Genomic DNA, 25,845 nt, shown 5'->3' on the forward strand with positions numbered 1-25,845 from the left:
TGATGTTTGATAATATTAAAGTTTAGAGCACATTAATCTTCCCCTTTGACAAATATCAAAACATTATGACAATATGATAATAGGAACAGAGAGCACATCGAGGGTCATCTTCCCCTAAATCATGGAACATATAATAGACAAGAGGGAGAAATGCCCACACAGAACACACATGCCAAATAAGACGATGAAGATGGAATTCTCCTTCATAGGCTATGCAAACATAGACATGATACACAAGCACATATGACAACACAAATAAACATCAAAGAAAGGAATTGAGATATAGATCATAAATCAGAAATATCACATTCATGTTAGAAGAGTTGTATAAAAGTGGGAGCACTCATAAGGTGCTAAGTCAAACCACAAGGTGTAAATGTGCATATATCAATACTAACACACAGAATGAAAAACCTAATTTAGGTCCATATCTGGAGGAGCATTGCTATCAATCGCCCCATCGAAGGTAGAAGGTGGTGGAGGAGGATGCCCCGACTTTCATGATTGAAATATCTAGGTCAGAAAGGCTACAGACCCGTCAATGGAGTTAAGACGACCACTGAGCTCAAGGTGTAGCTCCTTGACTTGAGTGTCAAACGACTCAATGGCAGCCTCCAGATAATCGTCTTGATCCGTTGAGGACTTGTCATTGTTAGGCGCCTCTGGTGCTGGCAAAGGCGGTGCTCCCTTAGCCTCCACATCGCCAAGTTTGTCGGCATGATCATCACGGTGTTTGTCCCACTTCATGGTGTGGAGGTCCTCCCTCGTCCTAGCTAGGGAGAAGTTGTGTAACCCAATGCTATCATAGTCAGTCAAAGATTTAATGTTGGCTCTGTCCCTAATCACATCAATACCTAACGATGCAAGTCATGTAGTAATGATATGAGAGAACACATGTGGATTTTTTTATGAATGAGTTTTGTATAATCCACAATGCAATGAAACATATTAAGACTAACATCTACATCTAATCTATGACGAGATGTATATAAGAAAAATAGATGACTTAACCTCATTGAAGCTAGAGCACGAGTAACAATGGGTAAGATGCATTTGACAATGACCTTATAGAGGACATTATCAGGAGTTGAGAGACCCTGAGTAGAGAGAATTCTCTTATTCAGTGGCCTATCCCAGTGAAAAAAATGCTCAAACATGTAATCTATGGTTAAATGAGCAAAAGGCTCTGGAAGAGGCTCTCTAAGATTTGGATAAAACACAAATTCGTTGTCAGCTGAACGACAATCCAAAAAGGAATGCAAGATAGTCGGAGTGAAATCAACGTCATGTTTGGCTATACGAGTTCTATACACATGGAGACCATTACTAACACAATAAAGATTGTCATAGAACTCGGCTACCAAGTTTAGATGCATAGGATTGTTACAAAATATGATGGTTTCTAAATGATGATGCGTAACAATGTCTAAAATATTTGGACACTGTTCACGAAAAAACTTATCGTGCAAATATCGAATAGGAATGATTTTGAATGAGCTAGGTCGCTCATTAGGGCCCTTGCCCTTAGATGAAGTCCTAGAAGGAACTTGACTCGCCTCAACATATCTATTTTTATTCCTATATGTATGCACGAATGCATCAATAATAACGGATTATAGATAAACAATATGATATTTTTGAGTTTGATACAAGAACTAGAATTTTACTTAGGGGCCATTGTCGTGTAGAATCGGAACTTGAAGCTTTGATTTCTACTACGGGAGAATGCTATGACAGGGAGAATGCAAATGCAACATAAAAGAAGACAAATTAGGGTAAATCCTAGGACATGTGAATCCTTTTGAGAAGGAGTTAAGCAACCGGTGAGTTTAGGGTTTGTCAAGACCAACTTGTTTACTAGACTTGTTGGTGGGTGTCGACGCGTAGATGGCCGGAGGACTAGTTGGAGGAGGAAAAATAGAGAAACGGTGTTGAAGAGGCTGGAAGGAGCACAACGGCGAGGTGAGAACAGTCGACAACTTTGCGGGGAGGGTTGTGAGGTTAGGGTTTGGGATGAATTGCGATAGAAAGAAAATTTGATCGGGTTTTAAAACCCACTCTGAGTTTCCAAATCAATTGACTGATGGATCCTATTTGTCGACTGTATTATTTTTTGAGTCACACTGGGTGTAGCAAACCAGTCGACTGGTATTAATTTTAGTCGAATCAATTTGCTTCTGTGCTTAATGATTTGGTCAACCAATCGACTAATGTATAAAATTAGTCAATTGTATTTTTTTCTGAGTCACGTTAATCGACTGATATTTATTCCAGTCGAACCTATTCGCGTCTGTGCTGAAAGTTTTAGCAAAATAGTCGATTGGTATTGATTTCAGTCGAATCAATTTGCTTTTGTGCTCAAGGTTTTAGCCAAACAGTCGATTGATATTCTGAATCAGTCGATTGAATGTTTGAATATCAATTATGCCATATGAAATTTAGGGTTTTTGGGGGTTTTTATCATCAAAGTTTAAATATGTATGCTTAGTGACGTATGATTAGGTTGTGAGTCCTATTCAAAGATATAAGTTTGATTAATTTTCATTGGAATGTTCAACCATGATCTTTGGATCAAATACACATTAATTTTATATCGGTCTTCCCCATTATTGGTCAAATGAATGATTCCTTAAATTTTTTACCATTTAGCTTAAAGTAATGCATCGTAACAAGCATTATGAACCAAATAGTTGATCCTAGTGTCTCATCCCATCTATGTTTCACAATACACAAGCAAGATATTTCTTAAATGTTTGAGAGATGCATATGAGTTCAAGTTTTGAAGTGATCATGGAGGATTGGTTATTTTAAACTACTGAACACATTCCCAATTCTTGTCTTAAATAGCTAAACTCGACTTCGGGAAGTGGTTTAGTAAAAATATCAGTTAGGTTTGATTTTGATTCAACATAATTAAGTACAATATCATCTCTTGTTACATGATCTTGTATGAAATGATGCTTCACTTCAATGTGTTTCGTTCTTGAATGATGAACTAGAATTTTAGTCAAATTTATAGTACTTACATTATCACAAAGAACTTGGACATTTCTGTAGATAAGCTCATAGTCCTCTAAAGTGTGAATTATCCATAACAATTGTGATATACATTCTCCCGTAGCGATATATTTAACCTCGATTTTTGAGAGTGCTACATAATGTTGTTTTCGACTTGTCCAACTCACTAAGGAAGATCCAAGAAACTAACATCCTCTACTAATACTTTTACGATCCAACTTGCATCCAACATAATCGGAATCAAAATAGCCTACAAGATTAAAAATTTCGGTTCGAGGATACCATTCCAAATTTCTTGAATATTTCTTTTGCGTATTTAGATTGATGAATGTATATACCTTCTTTAGTTTGCTTAATTTGTAAACTTAAAAAGAATGTCAGCTCATCAACCAAACTCATTTTAAATGCGCTCTCCATGTGACTCATAAACTCATTTAGATAGTCTTTGTTGGTAGAACCATAGATAATGTCATCCACATATACTTGGGCCACAAAAATATCATTTTACTATTTTTCAGAAATAATTGTAAGATCAATTTGTCCTCTATGAAATCCCTTAGACAAGGAATGTTGGCAATCATTCATACCAAGCACGAGGTGCTTGTTTTAGCTTATACAGGGCCTTCTTAAGCTTAAATACGTTGTTTTGAAATTCTGAATTTTCAAACTCCGGTGGTTGCTCAACATAGACTTCTTTCTTGATAAAAACCATTTAAGAATGCTGATTTCATATCCATTTGAAACAATTTAATCCCTTGTGAGCAACAAATGCTAGCATTATTTTAATGGATTCTAATCGAGCTACAGATACATATGTTTCATCATAGTCTAATTCTTCAACTTGATTGAATCCTCTAACAACCAATCTTGCTTTATTTCTCAAAACCTCTTCCTTATTATCAAATTTATTGTGAAAGACCCATTTTATGTCAATAATTGAGTTTTCTTTGGATCTTGGAACTAAGTCCCAAACTTGACTTCTTTTAAATTGAACCAATTCATCTTGTATATATAAAATTTAATCCGGATTAAGTAGAGTATTGTCAATATATTTTGGTTCAATTTTGGAGATCAAAGCTACTCAACTTCCTTCATTTTGATAATATGATTGAGTTCTCACCCTTTGTGTGATATCTCCCACGACTTGGTGTATGAGATGATTAATATTTATTCTAGTGGATCTTGGTTCTTGAGTTGTGGTAACCACATGTTTAAGAGGTGGCCCCTCAATTCTTTCACCCTTACTTTCTTGATTTCCTGTCCCTTGATCGTTTCCCTTGTTCAATGTTAAATTTTCTAATCCAAATGGTACATCTACATCATTTATTTTTGTTAGATTTGAAGTAATTTTTTTCAAAGACAACATTTAGAGATTCTTCAACTATTCGAAATCTCTTGCTGCATATTTTATATGTTTTGCTGTGATTTGAGTATCCTACAAGAATATCTTCATCAGCCTTAACGGAAAATTTTCCTAAGTGATCTTTGGTGTTTAAAATGTATATCTTGCATCCAAACACTCTAATATGTTTGATTGTTGGAGGTTTTCCAAACCACAACTCATGTGGTGTTTTGTTTAAAAATTTGTGTATTAGGATTCGATTTTGCACATAACTGGTCGTATTTATTGCTTTGGTCTAAAGGTAGTTCGGGTGTGAGTATTCATTTAGTATAGTCCGAGCAGCCTCTTGTAAAACTCTATTTTTTGTCTCAACAACTCCATGCTGAGGTGTCTTAGGGGTAGAGAATTTATGTTTATATCCTTTTTCTATGCAAAAGCTTGTGAATCTATCATTTTCAAATTCATTTCCATGATCACTTCTTATTCTATTTATTTTGTGATTCTTTTCATTTTCTTCCCTTTTACAAAAAGTAATCAAAGTATCTAAGGTTTGTTCCTTATATTTTAGGAAAAATACCCATGTATATCTAGTGTAATCATCAGCTATCACAAAACAATATCTACTACCATTTAAGGAGGTATATCTACTGCTATCAAACAAGTCCATGTGAATGAGCTCGAATGCATTTGTACTTATGACACCTTGATCTTTGTGGGTAGTTTTGATTTGTTTATGCATCACATAATTTATCCTTTTAAAACTTTAGCGCAATCTTTGCACCAACTTTTTTCTTGATAACCTTCTGATATTCCTCATGTTGGTATGAGCAAGTCTCCGATGCTAAAGTCAAATCTCTTTTTCTTTAGATATGAAACACGTGACAAATACATTAGTAGTATCAAATAATTTGACTTGATAAATATTTTATTTTCTATTACCTATAAGCATGATAGTGTTTTGTTCATTATGGTTGATTAAACATTGAGATGAATTAAACTCAACCCTATATCCTGAATCACATAGTTGATTAACACTAAGAAGATTGAAAGCCATGCCTTTCACTAATAAAATATTTTTAATCATAAATTGTTTAGAAATTTTAATATCTCCTATTTCTACAACCTTAAGCTCACCATTATTACCAAATGATATAGTATTTTTGTTTTTGTTCTTTAGTGATGAAAATTTTGATGAGTTTCCCATGTGCCTAGAGCATTTGCTATCTACGAACCATATGGTTGGATGCTCCCCCTTGGCACATGTCTGCTCAAACACGATGAACTAATGTTTGGTACTCAAATCTTGGGTCCAACAACATTAACAATATATTGCTTGGGTATCCAAGCTTACACAGTCGTGATCTTTAAAATATTATTTCTACTCATTAAAGACAAAGTTAATTTCTTTTTATTTTGATTTATATCCTAAATCTGTTTTGTTATAAACAACCCTTTAAGCTCTTAGAATCATATCTAAGTACTTAGAGCTTGTTGTAGGCTTTTCTAATGCATTTCTAAGATGATTTACTTGCAGTTTTAGAGATACATTTTCATTCTTAAGTTTACCTGCTGAAGTATTACTATTATCATGATGCATAGAAGGCTCACATGATGCATTTTCAAGTTTGAGTACTTTCAACTCATTTTGCAATTTTTTAATCTTACCTTTAGATTTTGACAAAGCATTTGTTAAACATGTAATAGTAACATACATCTTGTTAAGCTTGGGAGAAGTTACCTCGTCATCATTGGATGTTGACTCACTTGACGATTCCACATCTTCACTGTGATTGTTTCCATCTTTGCAACTCTCCACATTGCTTAACACCATGAGTGTTATGTGCCTTGGATTCTTCCCTTCATCTTCCTCTGATGAGCTTAAAAAGGAATCATCCCATGTGGCTTTTAGGGTTTTTTTCCTTCTTAAGTTTGTCGTCCTGCTTTTTCACTTCTGGATACTCAGATTTGAAGTGTCCTTATCTATTGCACTCAAAGCAAATCACATCAGTTTTAAATTTGGATTTTTTTTTTTATAGATTTACCTCTCTTATTATCATTTAGGATTTTCTTGACATCCTTGTTGTCGAATTTTTGAGATATCCTTATCATTTTCCTTACGAAATTTACCATCTCGCTTAATGAATTTTCTTCCTCACTATTGCTTTCTTGATTGGATTTAGATGAAGTTTTTTCTTTCCTATTCTTTTTTTTTCTCCTTACTCTTTTTCTTGCTCTTTTCACCTGCAACCAAAGTTATACCCTTCTCCTTGTGACTTGCATTAGCTTGTTCATGCAATTCAAGTTTGTAAAATAATTCATCTAGTTTAACAATTGACAAGTCTCTTGAAACATTGTAGGCATTCACCATGGATGATCACAATGAATCTCTAGGCAAAGATTTCATGGTATACCGATGAGATCTCTATTCTTTAACTTTTCTTTGATGACATGAAGTCCATTTAACAGTTCTTTGAACTTTCCGTGAAGTTGACTCACGATTTCACCTTCCTTTATTATGAAATTCTGCATTTGGTTGACGAGAAGGTCCCTTTTTGTAATTCTGGAATCCTTGGTGCCCTCCTTGAGTTGAATTAACTTATCCCACAGTTCCTTGACACTTTTGGATGGACCGACCTTAATCCAGTGCTCTGAGCTCAGTTCACACTACAAGGTAACCACCGCTTTGGTGTTTGCTTGTGACTTCCATTTTTGATCAATGGACCATCGTGTGGTTTCTAATACTTTTCCATTTTCATTTGTTGGCTCAGAAAAATCCTTAGTTACGGAAAACCACGTATCTATTTCAGTTCTTAGGTAGTATTCCATGTGACTCTTCTAGTATGCGAAGTTGAAGGATCCACTCTCAGCTTACCACTGCCACTAAATCTTCTCCTTCTCGGATAAACTCCGAAAGCGGAAAAACCTTCTTACAGTAGGATTACAATAGTTTGTAAAAGAAGGTAAAAAACACAAAGAGGAAGAAGAGAAGTTTTACAATGATCTTGAGAGTTTTGTTTCATCTAGAGATTACTCTAAGTTGTGTAGTTAAATATTAGATGACTTCTTCAGCACTTGAGCAAGAAATCTTGGAGCAAAATCACATGAACAGTAACCGATAACGACTAACTTTCACTATTTAAACTTGTTCAAATTTCTTTTGAGATCAGTCGACTGATTTCGTATATCAGTCGACTGATTTGGTCAATGATAAAATAATGACTTTTGAACCTTCTGAAATGGTATATGATTTTGTCAAATTTCAAATATCAATCGAATTGATTCTTATACCAATCGACTGATATAGATAATTTAGTCATGAGTCGAATTGATTCTCTTTTGTTTGCTTCCGAAACAGAATCAGCTGACTGATATGATGAATCAGTCGAATTAATTATCTTTTGTTTGCTTCTGAAATAGAATCAGTCAACTGATATGGTGAATCAGTCCAATCGATTCTTTTTTGTTTGCTTCCGAAATAGAATCAGTTGACTAATATGATTAATCAGCCAAATCGATTATCTATTGTTTGTTTTAAAACAGAATCAGTCGACTGATATGATAAATTAGTCGAATCGATTCTCTTCTATTTGCTTCTGAAACAGAATTAGTCGATTTATATTCATTATCAATCTAGTCAATTCCCAAATTAATCTGATTGACATGAGAATCAATCGACTGATACGTAGAATCAAAGCCGAATAACAATATCAGTCGGCTGATACTAATACCAATTGACTGTATATTATGAGCAATCGATTGATGGAAGTTTTTTTTATCAAATTCGTCTAAATTATCTCTCGCGCATTTAATCCGTGATGCACTCAATTTTTCTTCTCTTGTTAATAATCTGGTTATCGACCTTCTTAGACTTTACTTGCCTCACATCCGACCTATGAGGATTTTATCTCGCTAAGTGTTCGCTTTCCGATTTTCTTGGACTTCCCTTTGTCTTACATTCAGTCTTCTTATCGGTAAGGATTTTTTTGCACACTTGATACACAAGTGAGGTTTCTCATACTTTACTTTAAACTTTATTGATACCATTAAAATTATAGCTCATGGGCACGATTGCATCAACATGGGTGCCCCTTTCAAGTAATACAAAATTTGTTTTATCGCTATCCAATGATGAATTGTTGGAGATTGACATAAATTGATTGACAACACTATTCGGATATGCAATATCTGAACGAGTTATAGTAAGGTAATTCATCTTCTCAAACAATCTTCGATATATCTCAGGATGTTCGAATAATTCCCCATCTCTTATGAGGTGCATGCTTTGAATCATTGGATCACTACAAGGCTTTGCTTCTAATTTTCCTGTCTCAGTTAATAGGTTAAGGATATATTTTCTCTGAGATTGAAATATATCTTTTTTACTCTTTATAACTTCAACACTTAAAAGATACTTTAGCACCCCAAGTCCTTCGTGTGAAACCGAGTATGAATAAAAGACTTAACAGATGAGATTCCCGTAACATCACTTCCAGTGATAACAATATTATCCACATACATAACTAACAGGATGATACTAGCTCCTGATTGCTTGTAGAACATAGAATGGTCAGATTTACTTTTCATCATATCAAAATTTTCAACAACTTGACTAAATTTTTCAAACCAAGCACGAGGACTCTGTTTCAAACCATACAAAGACTTTTGAAGATGGCAAACTCGCCCTGACTTCCCTTGAGCAACAAAATCAAGAGGTTGTTTCATATACACTTCTTTCTGAAGATCTCCATGAAGAAAAATATTTTTAATATAAAGTTGATGTAAATGTCAATGATGAGTAGCAATCATTAAACAATCAAATATATGTCAATTTTGTAACAGGAAAAAAAGTATTAGAATAGCACACACCATAGGTTTGTGCAAAGCCCTTTTTGACAAGACGAGCTTTCGATCTGACAACTGAGCCATTCGGGTTAACTTTAATTGTAAACATCCATTTGCATCCATTAGTCCGCTTCTCTAAAGGTAAATCAACCAAGTCCCAAGTGTCGTTGTCATCCAAATCATTCATCTCCTCTATCATTGTATCATACAACTAAGATGTGATATGACTTCACAAGCAGTTTTAGGAGTAGAAATAGAGTCAAACAATAAAAGAACAAGAGGAAGACGACAAACCGTTATAAGAAACAAAAGAAGTAGGATATGTACACTGTCATTTACCTTTGCGTAATGCAATAGGGAGATCATCGCTTGGGACTGGATTAGCTGACGAAGGAGGAGGTGCATGACCTGGATCAAGAGGTTGATGTGTGGAGTAGACTTGAAAAATAAGAGATTTGACATGATCCAGTTCCGAGACGAGCGCGGAGGATTTGACAGAATATACCAATAAATCATTATTCTCCCCCTAACGAGTTGAAATAGATGAAGATTGGAAATAAGGTGTGTCTTCCACGAAGGTAAAATTAATTGAAACAAGATATTTGTTCATACTGGGATAATAACACTTATATCCTATCTAAAGACGAGAGTAATCAAGGAAGACACACTTCAAAGAGTTGAGGTCTAATTTAATGATATGTGGACGAACATCCGGAACAAAATAGGTGCTACCAAATATTCTAGAGTTAACAGGAAATGACTTATTGGGAAAAAGTAGTTTGAAAGGGGTCTCCCTATGAAGAACAGAGGATGACATGCAGTTAATGAGAAAACATACTGTAGAAATTGCATCAACCCAAAATGTTATAGGAACATTCATTTGAAATAAAGGGGTTTGTGCAGTTTCAAGAAGATGTCTACTCTTACGTTTTGCCACATTATTTTGAGCTGGACTATCAACACAAGAGGTTTCATGAAGCATGCCATTTTGATCCATATAAGATTTAAATAAATCGGACGTATATTCGTTGACATTATCACTTTGCAAGGTATGGATGGACACATTGAATTGAGTTTTAAATTCAGCGCAAAATGCATAAAATAAAAAAGATAACTCAGAATGATTTTTCATTAAATATAACCAAATTACACGAGAATAATCATCCACAAAAGTAATAAAATACCTAAATCCAGATTTAGATAAAATAGGATAAGGATCCCAAATATCAGAATGAACTAATTTAAAAAGAATAGTAGCACGTTTATTTACTCTAAGACTTAAACTAAGATGGTGATGTTTTGCAAACTGACACGACTTATAATTTAATGAAGATACCTTACTATATTGTGGACAAATATTTTTGAGCAAAGGGAGAGATGAATGACCCAACCTACAATGAGTCTCGAAAGGAGAAGCGACACTCAAGCAAACAAAAGATTTTGGAGCGATGTGTCAAGAATGCAAAGACCTCTAGACTCATGTCCTTTATCAATAATCTTTTTTTTAAAAGATCTTGAAATAAACAATGATCAGGAAAAAATGACCTGACTTACGATAGTAGTTCTATGCAATACCATCAGAATTCGACATTTGAATTTGAAAGTTCTGTGAGCCTCCTCCTTTGTTTCCACTGTGACTAGTTGATCTTCCAGACACATAATTAGTATTGCGACTTACCAAAGCATTACTAAGCAGAACGAGTGTAGTACTTTCTATACAGAGAACGCGGCTAAATACATCTTGTAAAGAGGAAACCTTAGAACCAAAGAGAACTTGTGACTTAACAAACTCAAAATTAGGAAATAGGCCACCAAGGAAGCTCATGATAGCCATCTGCTCTCGTTGGCGTTGTTGAATTTTCATATCAGGGCTAAATGACAGCAACATATTAAGCTCCTTATATGTCTTCTTGAACACCATAAAATAATTGATAAAAGTCTGATCTTATTTTTCCACATGGTAAAAAACTTTGCAAATCTCATACATGTGGGAGAGATTGCCTTTTCTATAGTATAAAAATTTTAAATAATCTATCAGTTCTTTAACAAATTCACAATGATTGATCAAATCAATTACCTTGCTATCAATACAATTTCAAATATGAAGGAATAAGCGAGCATCCTCTTTAAGCCATCTCTGTTTTGAATCATATTTAAGAGGATCATCAGTCAAATGACCATTTTTATTAATACTCCGTAGATAAAAACGAACAATCTTAATCCAATCCAAATAGTTCGAACCATTCAAGTTATGGTCTGTGATTTTAGACATGACAGACATTACATTCATTATGATAGAAGACTTATTCTCAGCCATAAGATTTTATCCCAAAGGAAGTCAAATAAGAGAAGAATCCAAAGGAAGACCAAGACGGCTAATGGGCAACGAGATGAGCATGGGGCCACGAGCTCGTTGGGTTGGTGCGCAGGCGTCTGAGGCAAACACGAAGGGGTTTGTGAGATGTATTGACGAACAAAGGAAGAAGAGGCGACAGTGGTCGAGCTTTATCGCACGCTGACAGGAAACAAGAGGGTTGCAGCGACGAGGATGGAACTCTAATTTCGAATCTCTAATGCTCTGATACTATGTTATTTGAGGTAGAAGAAGTGTATATATATATATATATATATATAAAATATGGTATCATATACATAGCTAATGGCAATGTGTACTGGATTGATGCTGCATAATTACAGTTCAATGCTTGACTATGAGAATGTGGTTAATGCTCAACTTCTTTGACCATAAATCATTTGTCTTGAAACTATTTGTGATCATTCCATCTGTAGGTCCTTACCTAGTTTATCCTCAGTTATCCTTTGTCTTTAAATAATTAATGGTGAACTTCTTGCTGAGATTGCAATATGTGTATGTTTCATAAGCTTAGATCTGTATCTTTATAGAGGCTTTTTAGGCATTGTATATTTTCTAAATATGAAATCTTAGTTGATAAATTTTGTGTTATTTTCATGGCATAAAATCATAAATATGTTTCTTTCTGCTTGTGTTTTTGTCAATAATACAGTAGGTTCTTAAATGCTTTGCAGGTTGCTTGTAAGAAAATCCCATGTCAAGCCTACTAAAGCATTTAAAGGATCAGCAAATAAGAGGTTGAGCAAGCAAGATCGTTTTTATGAAGAAGTGGACCATTCTCATATAATGTGGTGGAAAGATGTACTTGATTAATATTTTTTACGTAGAATATTTTTTTTCTTTTACTTCTGTGATTGCAACTTTCTTTTTAACTCAGTTTTAATGTTTTTAATTCCTCAGAAGATGCAGCTTTGCAAAAAGCCTTCTACTGTTCAGCTGATCAAGAGGCTTGATTATTCAAATTTACTAGGATTAGATGTCAACTTGAGAAATGGAAGGTAATCAAACATTATCTGTAATATGACAAGGTTTAATCTACTTCCATCACTCCTTAATCATACTTTATAAAATATACAACAACAACAAACCTCAAGAATGAGTCTCAATTAATTGGGATCATCTACTTGAATTCATTCAAATTAATCAAATATATGTTGGACCTAGGTATTTTAAATGCATATTTGTAGATTACATTTCCTGTAACCAATATAATGTCTGCTGTATACACTGCCTCTGGTGAATGTGTTTGTCTCAGCATATAATTTGTTGCTTAATATCACCCCTTGTACCTTCCCAATAGAAACATCATAGAAGGAGGTTGATTGTAAAATTTATTTTCCATAATTAACATCTATATGTTTATGCTGTAGCTGGTAGTGCTACACGATATAACTACTTTGAGTGTTCTATCTGGAGTTTATAATTGTACTAGTGTTTTTTTCTTATTTCACTGCTTGCTTGCTGTTAAAAACTTTGAACACTTTCATACTAGTTAGAAGAACTTTATTTTTCTAGAGTTTTGTGGGTTTATCTTATTTTCCTATGCTTTTTGTGCCCTTGAAATTGATATTTAGAATTAATGCAAAATTTCTTTTCTAAAAGGGTGAAATTGTGAGAGCAAGCCATGTTTCCACTTGGAGAAATGAAAACTATCAGCTTGTTTGTTTTTTCTTGATCAACTTGTCCCAAAGAACATTTTTTCATTTTCACAATCTAAACATGCTATTTCAACATGTACCAACAGCATGCATATGTTTCAATCAGTGATGACAGCCAATAATTTTAAAAGAATGGAGAAAGAGAGTGAGAGAATGTATTCACAACTTATTATAGACTCTTTGGTTGATTAAATTACTTTCTTCGATTCCTTTTATTTCAAGTAATTGTTTGGTCGCATATCACAATTTATATACCATACATATGACATAATAGTTTCTTTGAACTTAGGTGTAACAATCTGTATTCTTGATACAACCTGCTTGTAAGAATGTTGATAGAGGTGAATTTGAGGGGGTTAGAATTAAACAAGTGGTTCTTGTGTTGTTTGTGACCATTGGGTATAAAAAGGAGCTGGTAGTACGTCAAATAAGCGATACACACTTAGACTGCCCAAATGGGTGGGGTTCAATAGCCATTGCTGTTCTATCAGATTTGGAAATAATGATGCACCACTTGGTTTGATGAAGTATTCAAATCATGGACTAGAAATTAGAAGATAACACCTGTAATTTTGGGTAACCTTAGCTGATTTGGTAGTTCTGCTAAATGCCTGTTCAGTGTTTTATCTTGGATTAGGTACTTTTGCACTTTTATTAAGGAACTAAAATAATATATTCCAGATGTTATTTTACTAATGATATTTCTTTTTTAATGACTATTTCCTGATTTTGCTTCATGCAGATTGAAAGAAGGAACACTGAACATGGAATTATTACAATTTAAGTTGCGATTTCCTCGAGAAGTATTGCTATGTCGAGTATGTTAGTCTTGTTGACTCTTTGCTTATCTTGTTCTAGTTCTAGAGTTATTTTTTGGTTGAGGTTCTGAATGACCTTGGACTTCTTTGGCATGGTGGATGCAATTGTGTGATTTCACAATCCAAAGGTTGTTGAGATCAACCATTTGTTGGTCATGACTTGAACCTTCTTGTGTCATGCATGATAGAGCTTGCGAGAGGCAAGTTCTCAAACTCAATCTAGTTCAACATTGGGCGTTTAAGAAATGGACTCAGGTTTTCATATAGATCTTGGAAATTATAGTGGGTCCTTATATCTTTTGGATTAAGTGTGTTTGTCTATTTTGATAATACATTAATACAGGGATTAAAATTTCATGCCGAGCTAGTTGAACCCGGCGAAATATTTCGTTCCGCCTACCCACCGGCATCGACACCACCAGGCCCAGCCGCAGGAGGGATCGTGCGACTCCGGTGACCACGCCAGATTGGTTGCACGACCCCAATGACGACACTGGAGGGGTCGTGCAACCGCGGGGTCGCGGGATCGCACGATCCCGCGTCCGTGCATGCCGAGCTCGGTGCGACTCGGGAAAAAATTAAGTTTTTTAAAATTAAAATCGAACTTTAATTAACTCAATTAAACACTAATAAAATTATCTAATTAATTATATATTTTATTTAAACCTTAATAATTATGTATTTATTTATCAATTTTTTAATGAATCTAATCAATCCCTAACCTAAATAAATAATCAACTATATTTCTTAAAATTCTAATCAAATTATCCCATTAAAATATATAAAAATTTATTTAAAATTCTAAATTTTTTTTGTATATTCCTAAAACGGGCTGCGTTGCTACGACGGCTTCCACGGGCTATTGCAGCCATGATTTTTTTGATTTAGTTAATTTTTTATTTTTTAAATATGTATTTTTTAAAAATAAACTATTATTAATAGTTATAAAAAATTAAAAATTATTTATTACTTTTTAAATAATTTTAAAAATTAATAAATATTTTATAAAATAAATTTAAAATTAATTATAGATTTAAAATAATGCAAAAATTTAAAGAAAATATAATTCTTAAACATTTCAAATAATTTTTTTTTTAAAATTAAAAATTTACAAATACATTAAAAAAATAAGTTAAGATTTTTAAATGATTTTATAATTATTTTTATCTTTTTAAATGATTTTACAATTTTAAATTTAATTTTGAATTTTAAAAATTACTTTTCTTTTAAATAATTTTTATAATAATTTAATAAGCATCGTCTCATGAGAAAATATTGAAATATAAGTTTAACATTTCAACATATAAAACATATTTAATAATCAAATATTAATAAAATTAATATACATTTATATTTAAAATTTTAAAAATATCAAAACTATATCGGCATGGCACAATATGCTACCGAAATCGTATCGTTCCGGTCTGGGACCGAAGCCTCAGCATGGGTCGAGATTTTAGACTTTTCGGAGGTGATTGAGAAAGCTATTACTATGTACTAATGCAAAGATGAACAACTTATGGGCCGACCTTATGGGAGGGTCTAAATTAGATTACATATATAATTGTGTAATTATGGGCTAGCTGATTATCTTTTATCTTTTGTTGATTCATCCTTTTTTCCTGTAGTTTTGTGAAGTAAGTATACATCATGTCATCAACATTCAGTTTAATATTCAACCTCGTAGTTTTTTAGATTCAAGTTATTTATGCACAAAAATCTAGGCAGATGGTGCTGAATCTTTCTTAAGATATTGTTCAATAATTCAGTGAGATGTTTTACTAATATTTGCTGGTTGGTTAGTTATTTTTTGATATCTTGTCATACTTGAAGAGTGGCTCTTCCAAAGGGGAATTTCTCCTTTGGCTATTGGCAACAAAAACTCCAGAGATTTCCAAAAACTTAGGCAAAACCTTTTCTGGTTTTATACAAAAGCATTTTGGGTACATAAAAAATAATAATACACATATATACAAGATCATAATCAAATCTCATAACCATTAACATTAACAATTTACTTAAAAACCACCAATGCCAATAACCAGCAAAATCCAAACATATCATGATAACTACATAATGTACCCTTTACGATATTGTCTCTTTGCCATATACCCTATATCTGGTTGGATGTACCTCCTATTCATATGGTGTCAACTGTGCACCCTTTTCTCACATTTTCAAGATGTTGGGATGATGATGAAAATTGAATCTGTTTTCTCTATTTATTTGTTACCTTTCTTTGAACTAATGCTATTTCTAATTTCTTTTATTCTTATTCAGGTTGGAGAATTTTATGAGGCTATTGGATTTGATGCTTGTGTTCTTGTTGAGTATGCCGGTTTAAATCCTTTTGGGGGTTTGCGATCAGATAGCATCCCTAGGGCTGGATGCCCTGTTATGGTCTGTATTTTCATTCTTCTTATAGAGAAAGGAGTCCGTATCTATCTGTGTTTATGATATTTTTATACCGACATTTTTTGAATAACTCAAGTTGGTGCTTTTGGTAATGTCTTTAGAAGAAAAATGCACAAATCTACACTGACTATCTATTTCTGGATTTCATACCTTTGAACTTTGTAATGTGATGTCATGCCATGTTTTTAATGGAAACTTGGGCAACCATTTCAACAAACTACAATAATCTGAGTATTCTATGTAAATGGTATTCTGTACATCTAGTCTTCTGCAACAATCGATGAGTATTCTGATTATCCTTTGACTGGTGGAAGAAAACCAAATCAACGAATCTTTCTTTTCTTGCACAATCATTGTGGGCTCAAATATTCTTCTTCTACATGTTTAGAACTAGTGTTTTGTTATGAATTTTGATGTGTAATGTTGTGTATATTTTGTTTTTACCTTATCTTGTTTGGTTATGTCACACTGTGCAGTGCCTAATCTAATTATTTTGATTATCCTTTGATCTGATGAAATGAAAACCAAATCAATGAATCTTCCTTTTCTAACACAATCATTGTGGGTTCAGATATTCTTCTTCTACATCTTTGGAACTAGTGTTTGGTTGTGAATTTTGTTTGTGTAATGTTGCTTATGTGTTGTTTATGCCTGATTTTGTGTAGCTGTATCAGACAGTGGGATCATCTTTTAAATGCAAATTATTGGTGAAAAATTTTTGATGTTTTAATTGCAGAATCTGCGCCAGACTTTGGATGATTTGACTCGTAGCGGATACTCTATTGTAAGTGACTCTTGATTCCAAATTTTTTCTGTTTTCTTGGTCATAGTACCACTTTTTGCTATCTAATGCCTCTGCCAGACCTTATGGATATTGTAATCGATAAAATGCTCTAGTCTTAATGAAACCCATTTTCAGCATAATCCTAGCATGGGGGTTAGATAATTTACTCCATTTCAACATGCCCCTCCTATGTTTCATCCTTTGTTTCAGGAAAGAAGAGCATACTACTGAACAGGGAAAATGAGACCAATAATCATTAAAATATCCATGTTAACTTAAGGGCTTCGAGGCATACTATTCGTGGGCAAATTTGGCAACAAAATAACAAATGCTTATCACCGCATTCATTGGCCTAGTCCCTCCGATCATGAAGAATCACACTTATATACACTGAACATCCAAACATGGTTCATAAGAACAGGGGTATCTAAGTCACATGAACATTTACTAAGGATAAAACAATAATCCTATTGTGTTGCCCTGATTACCTGTTTTCGTAGGGATCTACTGATGTATTAATTAGTGACCAATATCTACCGGGGATATGCCCATGGGATAGAAAGTCCTTGTATCTAATAGTCCCAGTGAGATATTGGTGATGTGTTTCTCTTTTGATTGTTTGGTTTAAATTTCAGGAGTTCTCTGTAGAATCATTTTATTATTTGGTAGAATGAGGCAGGTTGCTGGAGTTTTTGTGATGAAAATTGTATGAGTTCCTGATATTGACTCTTGGAACCCATTTTGAGTTTGCAACAACTTTCTTCTTTCATTGTTTGGTGACAGTATGGTAGCCATATATGTATGGACAATTGCTCTAACCATGGGCATTGAATGCACTAGGTAATATAGTAAACTGTCCATGTTAGATTGTATTGGGGCAATGGATCAAAATTAGAGTCTCAGGACAATGCTACTCGATCAATGATATGCAATTTTGGACATGCGAGGGCAAAAATTATATAAAGAATTAGGAATGAAAATTTTAGATAAATTGACAATTTAGGTATTAAATCTGAAAGATTCTGCAGATAATAAGAGGTTAAGAATTTCATAGAGTTTGTGCTTGAATGAATGGAAAGTAATGAGAAGGTAGCCTTTTATGAGCCGAAACTAGTTTTTTTTTTTAAATGGTGGGTACAAACTCCAAGAACTAGTTATTTTTTATTGTGTTGTTTTGGTACTATCTGACACCATGTGCTATTGGCGATTCAAGATCTATGCCTCCTAGTACAAATGGTGCAGATCCTATACTGTGGGTAGAGGCAGTATTTTAGCCAGGTAGTATGCCATTCCATGTTTTTGATATTCAACTTTGAAATCTCTAGACTTTTTTCTTAGTCGAGCATTTTTCTTTATGCCGGGATATTACACTTGAATGAGCATTCAACTTGTGCTTTCTAAAAGGTTTAAAAGTGATTAGGGTGCAATGCTGAATATTTGATTTGTAGTGCATAGTTGAGGAGCTTCAAGGACCAACTCAAGCGCGTTCACGCAAAGGTCGATTTGTATCCGGGTAATTAATACAATACAAATGTTTGTGAATTTACATGCTTTCCAATACTCTTGTCATTATCTTGTGCTCTTTGCTTAACAAGTTATACGTTTATTAGGTACTTGATTGTCATCTGTATAAACATTGTGTTATGTTGAATTCCATGGAAGCATGTGGAACAATGAATTTATTTTTCATGCTTTATTGGTATAACATACTCAACGATTGATTATGTATAATCTAGATAGAGATAGATATGCTTGATATTCCTCTCCTAGGATGTGGATGCCAATAGGGTATGCTTTGTTGGTCATTCATTAATCTTAATACCTTATATTGCATTTATTCTACAATGTCGTGTCTTACCCCAAGTGAGCCCTTTTCAGTTGTGCATAAATTCTAAACACACTTGTTTGTTGGCTATAGAATACACCACAAAGAAGCTAGATAATGCTTGCAACCAAGGTTTAAAATATCGAGCCGTGCCGGAGTTTCGGTCCCGGACCGGAACGATACAGTTTCGGTACCGTATCGTACCGTGCCGGTATAGTTTCGGTATTTTTAAAATATAAAATATATTAATTAAAATAAAAAATTTAATCTAAATATTTAAAAATAAAAAATAATTTTTTTTGATAATTTTATAGGTTTTAATAAAGCCTATTTAAATTATCCCGAATTATAACTTTAAACTATAACTAGGAATTGATTATTAAAACCTAATTAAAACCCTAGTTAAAAAAAAAAAGAAAAATCGCGCGCTGTGGGATCGGTGCGCGCGGCCTGCGCGGAGCGTCCTCGGGCCCCGGCGGCATCGCCAGCCTCGGGCGGCGCCTCCGGCGGCATCGCTGGCCCTGGGCGGCGCCTTCGGCGGCGTCGCCAAGGCCTTGCGACACCTCCGGAGGCATGGTCGAGGCCGCGCGACGCCTCCGGAGGCGTCGTCGAGCTCGGGCGACGCCTCCAGAGGCGTTCTCCGGTCGGAATTCTTGTGCCGGCGTTGTGCCGGTGCCAGTGCTGCGGCGGAACGAAATTTTTCGTGCGTATCGGGCGATATGGCATGAGATTTCAATCCTTGCTTGCAACATGTTCCCACACGTCATCATCAACAAACAGAGAGAGATTATTACACAAGCACACTGATAGTAATAACACAATATGCATCTCCATAGATTATACAATCACAATTACAAAGAGCCAACAACACATCTCTCATAAATATGAAGAAAAATTAGTAAATATATCAATTGAATGTTGGAAACACTGATACAAATAGTAGTGTTGTCTTAGAGCAACATTAGTAATAGTAATACCTACTTGGTTGCCTCAGCTTGATTTGGGAAAGAGTAATGCATCACACATATTATTTCTTCTCCATGTTAAGGTGAATATTTGCAAATGATATGTTAGAATAAGTAACATGTAACAAGAATAGTCTCTGATATCAACTAGGACTCTAAATATTTGTGTAAAGTGGGAAAGCCAAAAATGTTTGTATTATAATCTTATTTAAAAATTTAAGGGTCAACAAATGTTATGATTCACATTTTAGCATTGTTTAAACATATAATAACTTTTTTTTTATATTGCTTGTAATTAGTCACACACATAAGTATATCCACATTGATACATTTTATATTTATGGGTCGAAGCCCTCACCTATTATATATTGCGATATAATATCACCCACAATGATTACCGCATGTGACACATAAGGTAAAGATTGAATCCATGTAGTCTGTGTGGGCAAAAGCTCTAGTCATATACATAGGCTTGGAGCACTCCCTTATTTTTAGCATTAATTCATCATTTATAATAGCCACATGTTCATTTATACCCCTCTGTTAGAATATTTAGGGAATAAATATTATTACTGTTAGAATATTTAGGGATAAATATTTTCTTTATAGAATAATTTTTAGAATAGGTCCCTATCTTCATATATAAATAGGGACTTATGGCTTGTAATATCTCAAGTAATTCCATAATATTTTACATGGTATCAGAGCGAAAGGGTTTAGGTTTATCCGCCTAACCCTAATTTCTTCTTCTCTCTCTTTGCCGCCGAATCCCGCGTCTCTTCCCTGATCGTGATTCGCGTCTCTTCCCTGATCGCGAACCCTTCCCTGATCGCGCGAACCAGAGGCTCAACGCGCGACATCCACCGCAGCGATCGACTCTTCCAGCAACGTCTTCCCTGCACGCGTCGATCGCGTGCATCTTCCCTGAACGCGACGCGGCCCGGCTTCGTCAGCGACATCTTCCAGCGCCGCGTTCTCCTTCGATCCAGAAGCACCGAAGGAGCGCCGTCTCCTTCGATCCCGTGGCCCGGCTTCGTCGGCGACGTCCTCCAACGTCGCGTTGAAGGAGCGCCGTTTCTTCCAGTGCCGCGTCGCCGTCTGTTCCAGCACCGCGTTGAAGGAGCGCCGTCTCTGTGGAATCGCGCCTCTCCCTGTGACGCTTCGCCGAGCACGAAGGCGAGTCTTCTTCCTCGTCGCAACCGGAAGCTGCTTCATCTTCCGAAGCAGAGCAAGCAGGCCGCCGTCCCTAGCTTCCGACGGCGCGACACAGCCCTCTCCGTTGATCGCGAGCTACTTCGTCCGATTGAGGAAGCGTGAGGAGTAAAACAGCAAACAGCAAATAGAGGACAGTGGTATCCAGCAAACAGCACCTCAAATTTCAGCTACAAGTAGCAGCAGCATCCTTGCTGCCCAGATTCAAGTTACAGCTGTCAGCAGCTGTAAGGGTGCTCAACAACAGCAGCAGCACCTGCTTTGGAAAGAAGATTGATCATGTCACCTCGTAAGGGTGGCATAGAACCACCAGATCTGACCCCACCACCTTCATATGACGACTTTCTGAAATGGTATGAGGATCGAAAAACTTCTGATTCCCCTGTTGCCGTTGCACTCACTGGTAATTCCTTTGCTGGCATATCTCACTCTTCGAGTTCTTGGGTTCTTGATTCCGGGGCCACCGATCATATCACTGGTAATAAATTACTTTTTTCTTCTCTCTCTACTTCTGGTTATTTACCCTTTGTCACCATGGCAAATGGTTCTCAAATTCAGTCTCAGGGTGTCGGTACTGTTCATCCTTCTCCATCTCTCTCTATTCATAATGTTCTTTATGTTCCCGGTGCTCCCTTTAATTTATTATCAATTAGTCAGCTTACTCAGTCTCTTGATTGTGTCATCTCATTTACAAAATCTTCTGTTTCCTTGCAGGACCGGAGTACGAGGAAAATGATTGGCTTCGGATATGAGTCTCATGGCCTATATCGACTTCAACAATCCTCTCTTGTTGGTTCGGCGGCAGCATCTCCCCTTCTTATTCATGCTCAGTTGGGACATCCAGGTCTTGATAAGTTGAAACAATTACATCCTGGTCTTTCTCACTTAGATTCTTTATCTTGTGAATCATGTCAATTAGGAAAGCATATTCGTAGTTCTTTTTCTCCTCGCACTGTGAGTCGGGCTACGTCACCTTTTTCTTTGGTTCATTCTGATGTTTGGGGTCCAAGTCGTGTTTCTTCTACATTGGGGTCACGATACTTTGTTACCTTTATAGATGATTTTTCTCGTTGTACTTGGTTATATCTGATGAAGGATCGTTCGGAGTTATTTTCTATTTTTAAATCTTTCTTCTATGAAATCAAAACTCAATTTGGTATTTCTCTTCGAACCTTACAGAGTGATAATGCACGTGAGTATCTATCTACTTCATTTCAGACCTTCTTGGCATCTCATGGTGTATTGCATCGGACATCTTGTCCTCATACCCCTCAACAAAATGGAGTTGCTGAACGCAAGAATCGCCATCTTCTTGAAACCACCCGGACTCTTCTTCTCCATTCTCATGTTCCTCTTCAGTTTTGGGGTGACGCTGTACTTACTGCGTGTTATCTCATCAATCGCATGCCTTCCTCCACTCTACAAGGTCAAATACCTCATCATATTCTTTATCCTCATCAGTCTCTTCACCCTTTACCACCTAAGGTCTTTGGTTCTATATGCTTTACTCATGCTCTCGATCCTGGCATTGACAAACTCTCTCCCCGGTCTCATAAGTGTGTCTTTCTTGGGTACCCACGGTCTCAGAAAGGGTACAAGTGTTATTCTCCTACTCTCCGTCGGTACTTCATCTCTGCTGATGTCACATTCTTTGATTCGGTTCCATTTTTTGGGCCTAACGGATCTCCGTCTGAGTTTTCTCCTTCTACGTCTGCACCAATGGCTATCTTTTATCCTCCGGAGGAGTCTCTGTCGCCTCCGAGGACATCTCCTCCATTGCAGGTTTATCAGCGTCGTCCTCGTCCTGCTTTGCCGCCGAACACCACTGATACTGCCATGGACACATCTTTGGAGCCAAGTCTTTCACCTCGTCCTCTGGTCCCATCTCCTGAGACTGATATTCCCATTGCACTTCGGAAAGGTATGCGTTCCACTCGTAATCCTTCTCCTCATTATGTTTCTTTGAGTTATCATCGTGTTTCTCCTTCCTATTTTGCTTGTCTTTCCTCCTTGTCGTCTGTTTCTCTTCCGAAGACTGCAGGTGATGCCTTTGCCCATCCAGGATGGAAACAGGCTATGCTCGATGAAATGTGTGCCTTGCAGAGCAGTGGGACTTGGGATCTCGTTCCTCTACCATCAGGGAAGTCAGTTGTCGGTTGTCGATGGGTGTATACGGTGAAAGTTGGTCCAGACGGAAAGGTTGACCGGCTTAAGGCTCGCCTCGTTGCTAAAGGTTATACTCAGATCTTCGGATTGGATTATGGGGACACTTTTTCTCCTGTTGCCAAGATGTCTTCTGTGCGCCTATTCCTGTCCATTGCTGCGATTCGACATTGGCCTCTTTATCAGTTGGACATCAAAAATGCTTTCTTACATGGTGACCTGCTCGAAGAAGTCTATATGGAGCAACCTCCATGTTTTGTTGCTCAGGGGGAGTCTTCTGGTCTTGTATGTCGACTGCGAAAATCTTTATATGGCCTCAAACAGTCTCCCAGAGCATGGTTCGGTAGATTTAGTACTGTAATTCAACAATTTGGCATGACTCGGAGTGAGGCTGACCATTCTGTTTTTTATCGACACTCATCTACTGGTTGCATCTACTTAGTAGTTTATGTCGATGATATTGTTATCACAGGTAGTGATCATCTCGGGATTTCACAGGTGAAACAACATCTTTTCAAACACTTCCAGACAAAAGATCTCGGCAAACTCAAATATTTTTTAGGGATAGAAGTAGCACAGTCCAAAAATGGGATTATCATATCCCAAAGGAAGTATGCAATGGATATTCTAGAAGAAACATGCATGTTAAACTCAAAGACAGTTGACACCCCCATGGATCCTAATATCAAGCTTATGCCAAATCAGGGGGAGCCTCTTCCAGATCCTGAACGATACAGGCGATTAGTAGGGAGACTAAGCTATCTTACTGTTACTCGTCCGGATATCTCATTTGCAGTAAGTGTAGTAAGTCAGTTTCTCAACTCTCCATGCAAGGAACATTGGGATGCTGTGACTCGCATTATTCGATATATCAAAGGTGCTCCAGGAAAGGGTCTTTTGTATGAAGACAAAGGACATACTCGAGTCGTAGGGTATTCTGATGCAGATTGGGCAGGATCTCCCATTGATAGGAAATCTACTTCTGGTTTTTGTATATTTGTCGGAGATAACCTTATTTCTTGGAAAAGCAAAAAGCAAAATGTTGTGGCAAGATCCAGTGCGGAGGCAGAATATCGAGCTATGGCCATAGCCAGTCAGGAGCTTATATGGCTCAAACAGTTGCTTCAAGAGCTAAGATTTGGAGAGGTTACACAAATGTCACTTATATGTGACAATCAAGCCGCTATGCATATCGCCTCGAATCCAGTTTTTCATGAGAGGACAAAACATATTGAAGTCGACTGTCACTTTGTCAGAGAAAAAGTCATATCTGGTGAAATATCTACAAGTTTTGTTAACTCACAGGACCAACTAGCAGATATATTCACCAAGTCACTGAGAGGTCCTCGAATTGACTACATATGTAACAAGCTGGGAACATATGATTTATATTCTCCAGCTTGAGGGGGAGTGTTAGAATATTTAGGGATAAATATTCTTTTAATTCCTTCTTTTCTTTATAGAATAATTTTTCCTAGAATAGGTCCCTATATTCATATATAAATAGGGACTTATGTCTTGTAATATCTAAAGTGATTCCATAATATTTTACAGTACTGTTATTCTGACTGGTTCTCTACTTTACAGCCATGCACATCCAGGGAGCCCTTATGTTTTTGGACTCGCTGGAGTTGACCATGATGTGGAGTTCCCTGATCCAATGCCTGTAATTGGTATTCTAATACTTCCTATAGCATTTTAAACCTGCCTAATTAATTGTTGATTTTTGGATTCTCTGCTAGCCTCTTGATTCTGGTTTCAGTTACTTTATTGGATCAAAAGATGCTTCAATCAATTACATATCTGGTTCCCGGATCCATATAGTTCTGATAAGTCCCATGAGTCAGAAGTCCATTGGCATTGTTTTAAAAGCTGGACCGCCTAGGTGTTTCATCCAGGAATTGCTTTGCCTAGTTGCTAGTTGGTATATTACTCTTGTGGGGATACAACTCTCATCTTTCTATTCTTTTTGGGAACCAGACATTCCTACCATAGGGATAAGAGTTAATAGCCTATCACTACATTGAATGTAATTCACAGGTAAATGATCTCAGAACTATCCTCTGTTCCTCTCTTTTAACCCGTTGGTGGAGCTACAATGTATTTTGATTTGATATCCTCACCTGTAGGTGCCTTATTAGACAACTCTTCAAGAACAACACATGTAAAAATAGAACACTTAGATGGCCTAAGCAGCCCAAGCGGCCCATATAGGGGGCTTGCCTAGGTTGCTCCGCAATTGATTCAAATGATGGCCTGCCTAGGTTGATGCCCAAGTGAGCTAGGTGAGCCTAAGAAAGTAATCATAATTCTCCCCATTATTCCATCCGACACCCTTTGTTCTCTCGAGCCTTTCACCCTATGTGTTTTTCACATCTCTTTTTTCACCATTGTTTTTCATCCTACGTGTTTTTTATATCTCTTAAGAA

General features: G+C 36.1%; 1 protein-coding gene across 2 annotated transcripts in view; it reads left to right on the forward strand.

Moving 5' to 3' along the window:
* LOC141812595 (DNA mismatch repair protein MSH1, mitochondrial) overlaps positions 1–25,845 on the forward strand; it is a gene marked incomplete in the record, with an annotated part of 95,246 nt that overhangs the window by 6,803 nt on the left and 62,598 nt on the right. For both annotated transcript variants that reach the window (XM_074700605.1, XM_074700606.1), the window contains 7 exon segments: positions 12,251–12,377; positions 12,477–12,574; positions 13,977–14,052; positions 16,333–16,452; positions 17,204–17,251; positions 18,700–18,764; positions 25,004–25,089. In XM_074700605.1, coding sequence (XP_074556706.1) covers positions 12,251–12,377; positions 12,477–12,574; positions 13,977–14,052; positions 16,333–16,452; positions 17,204–17,251; positions 18,700–18,764; positions 25,004–25,089 — 620 coding nt within the window.

The sequence above is a fragment of the Curcuma longa genome, chromosome 19 (genome assembly GCF_044706935.1).
Source record: "Curcuma longa cultivar G26 ecotype Majalengka, Jawa Barat chromosome 19, ITB_CL_G26_1.1, whole genome shotgun sequence".
NCBI lineage: Eukaryota > Viridiplantae > Streptophyta > Magnoliopsida > Zingiberales > Zingiberaceae > Curcuma > Curcuma longa.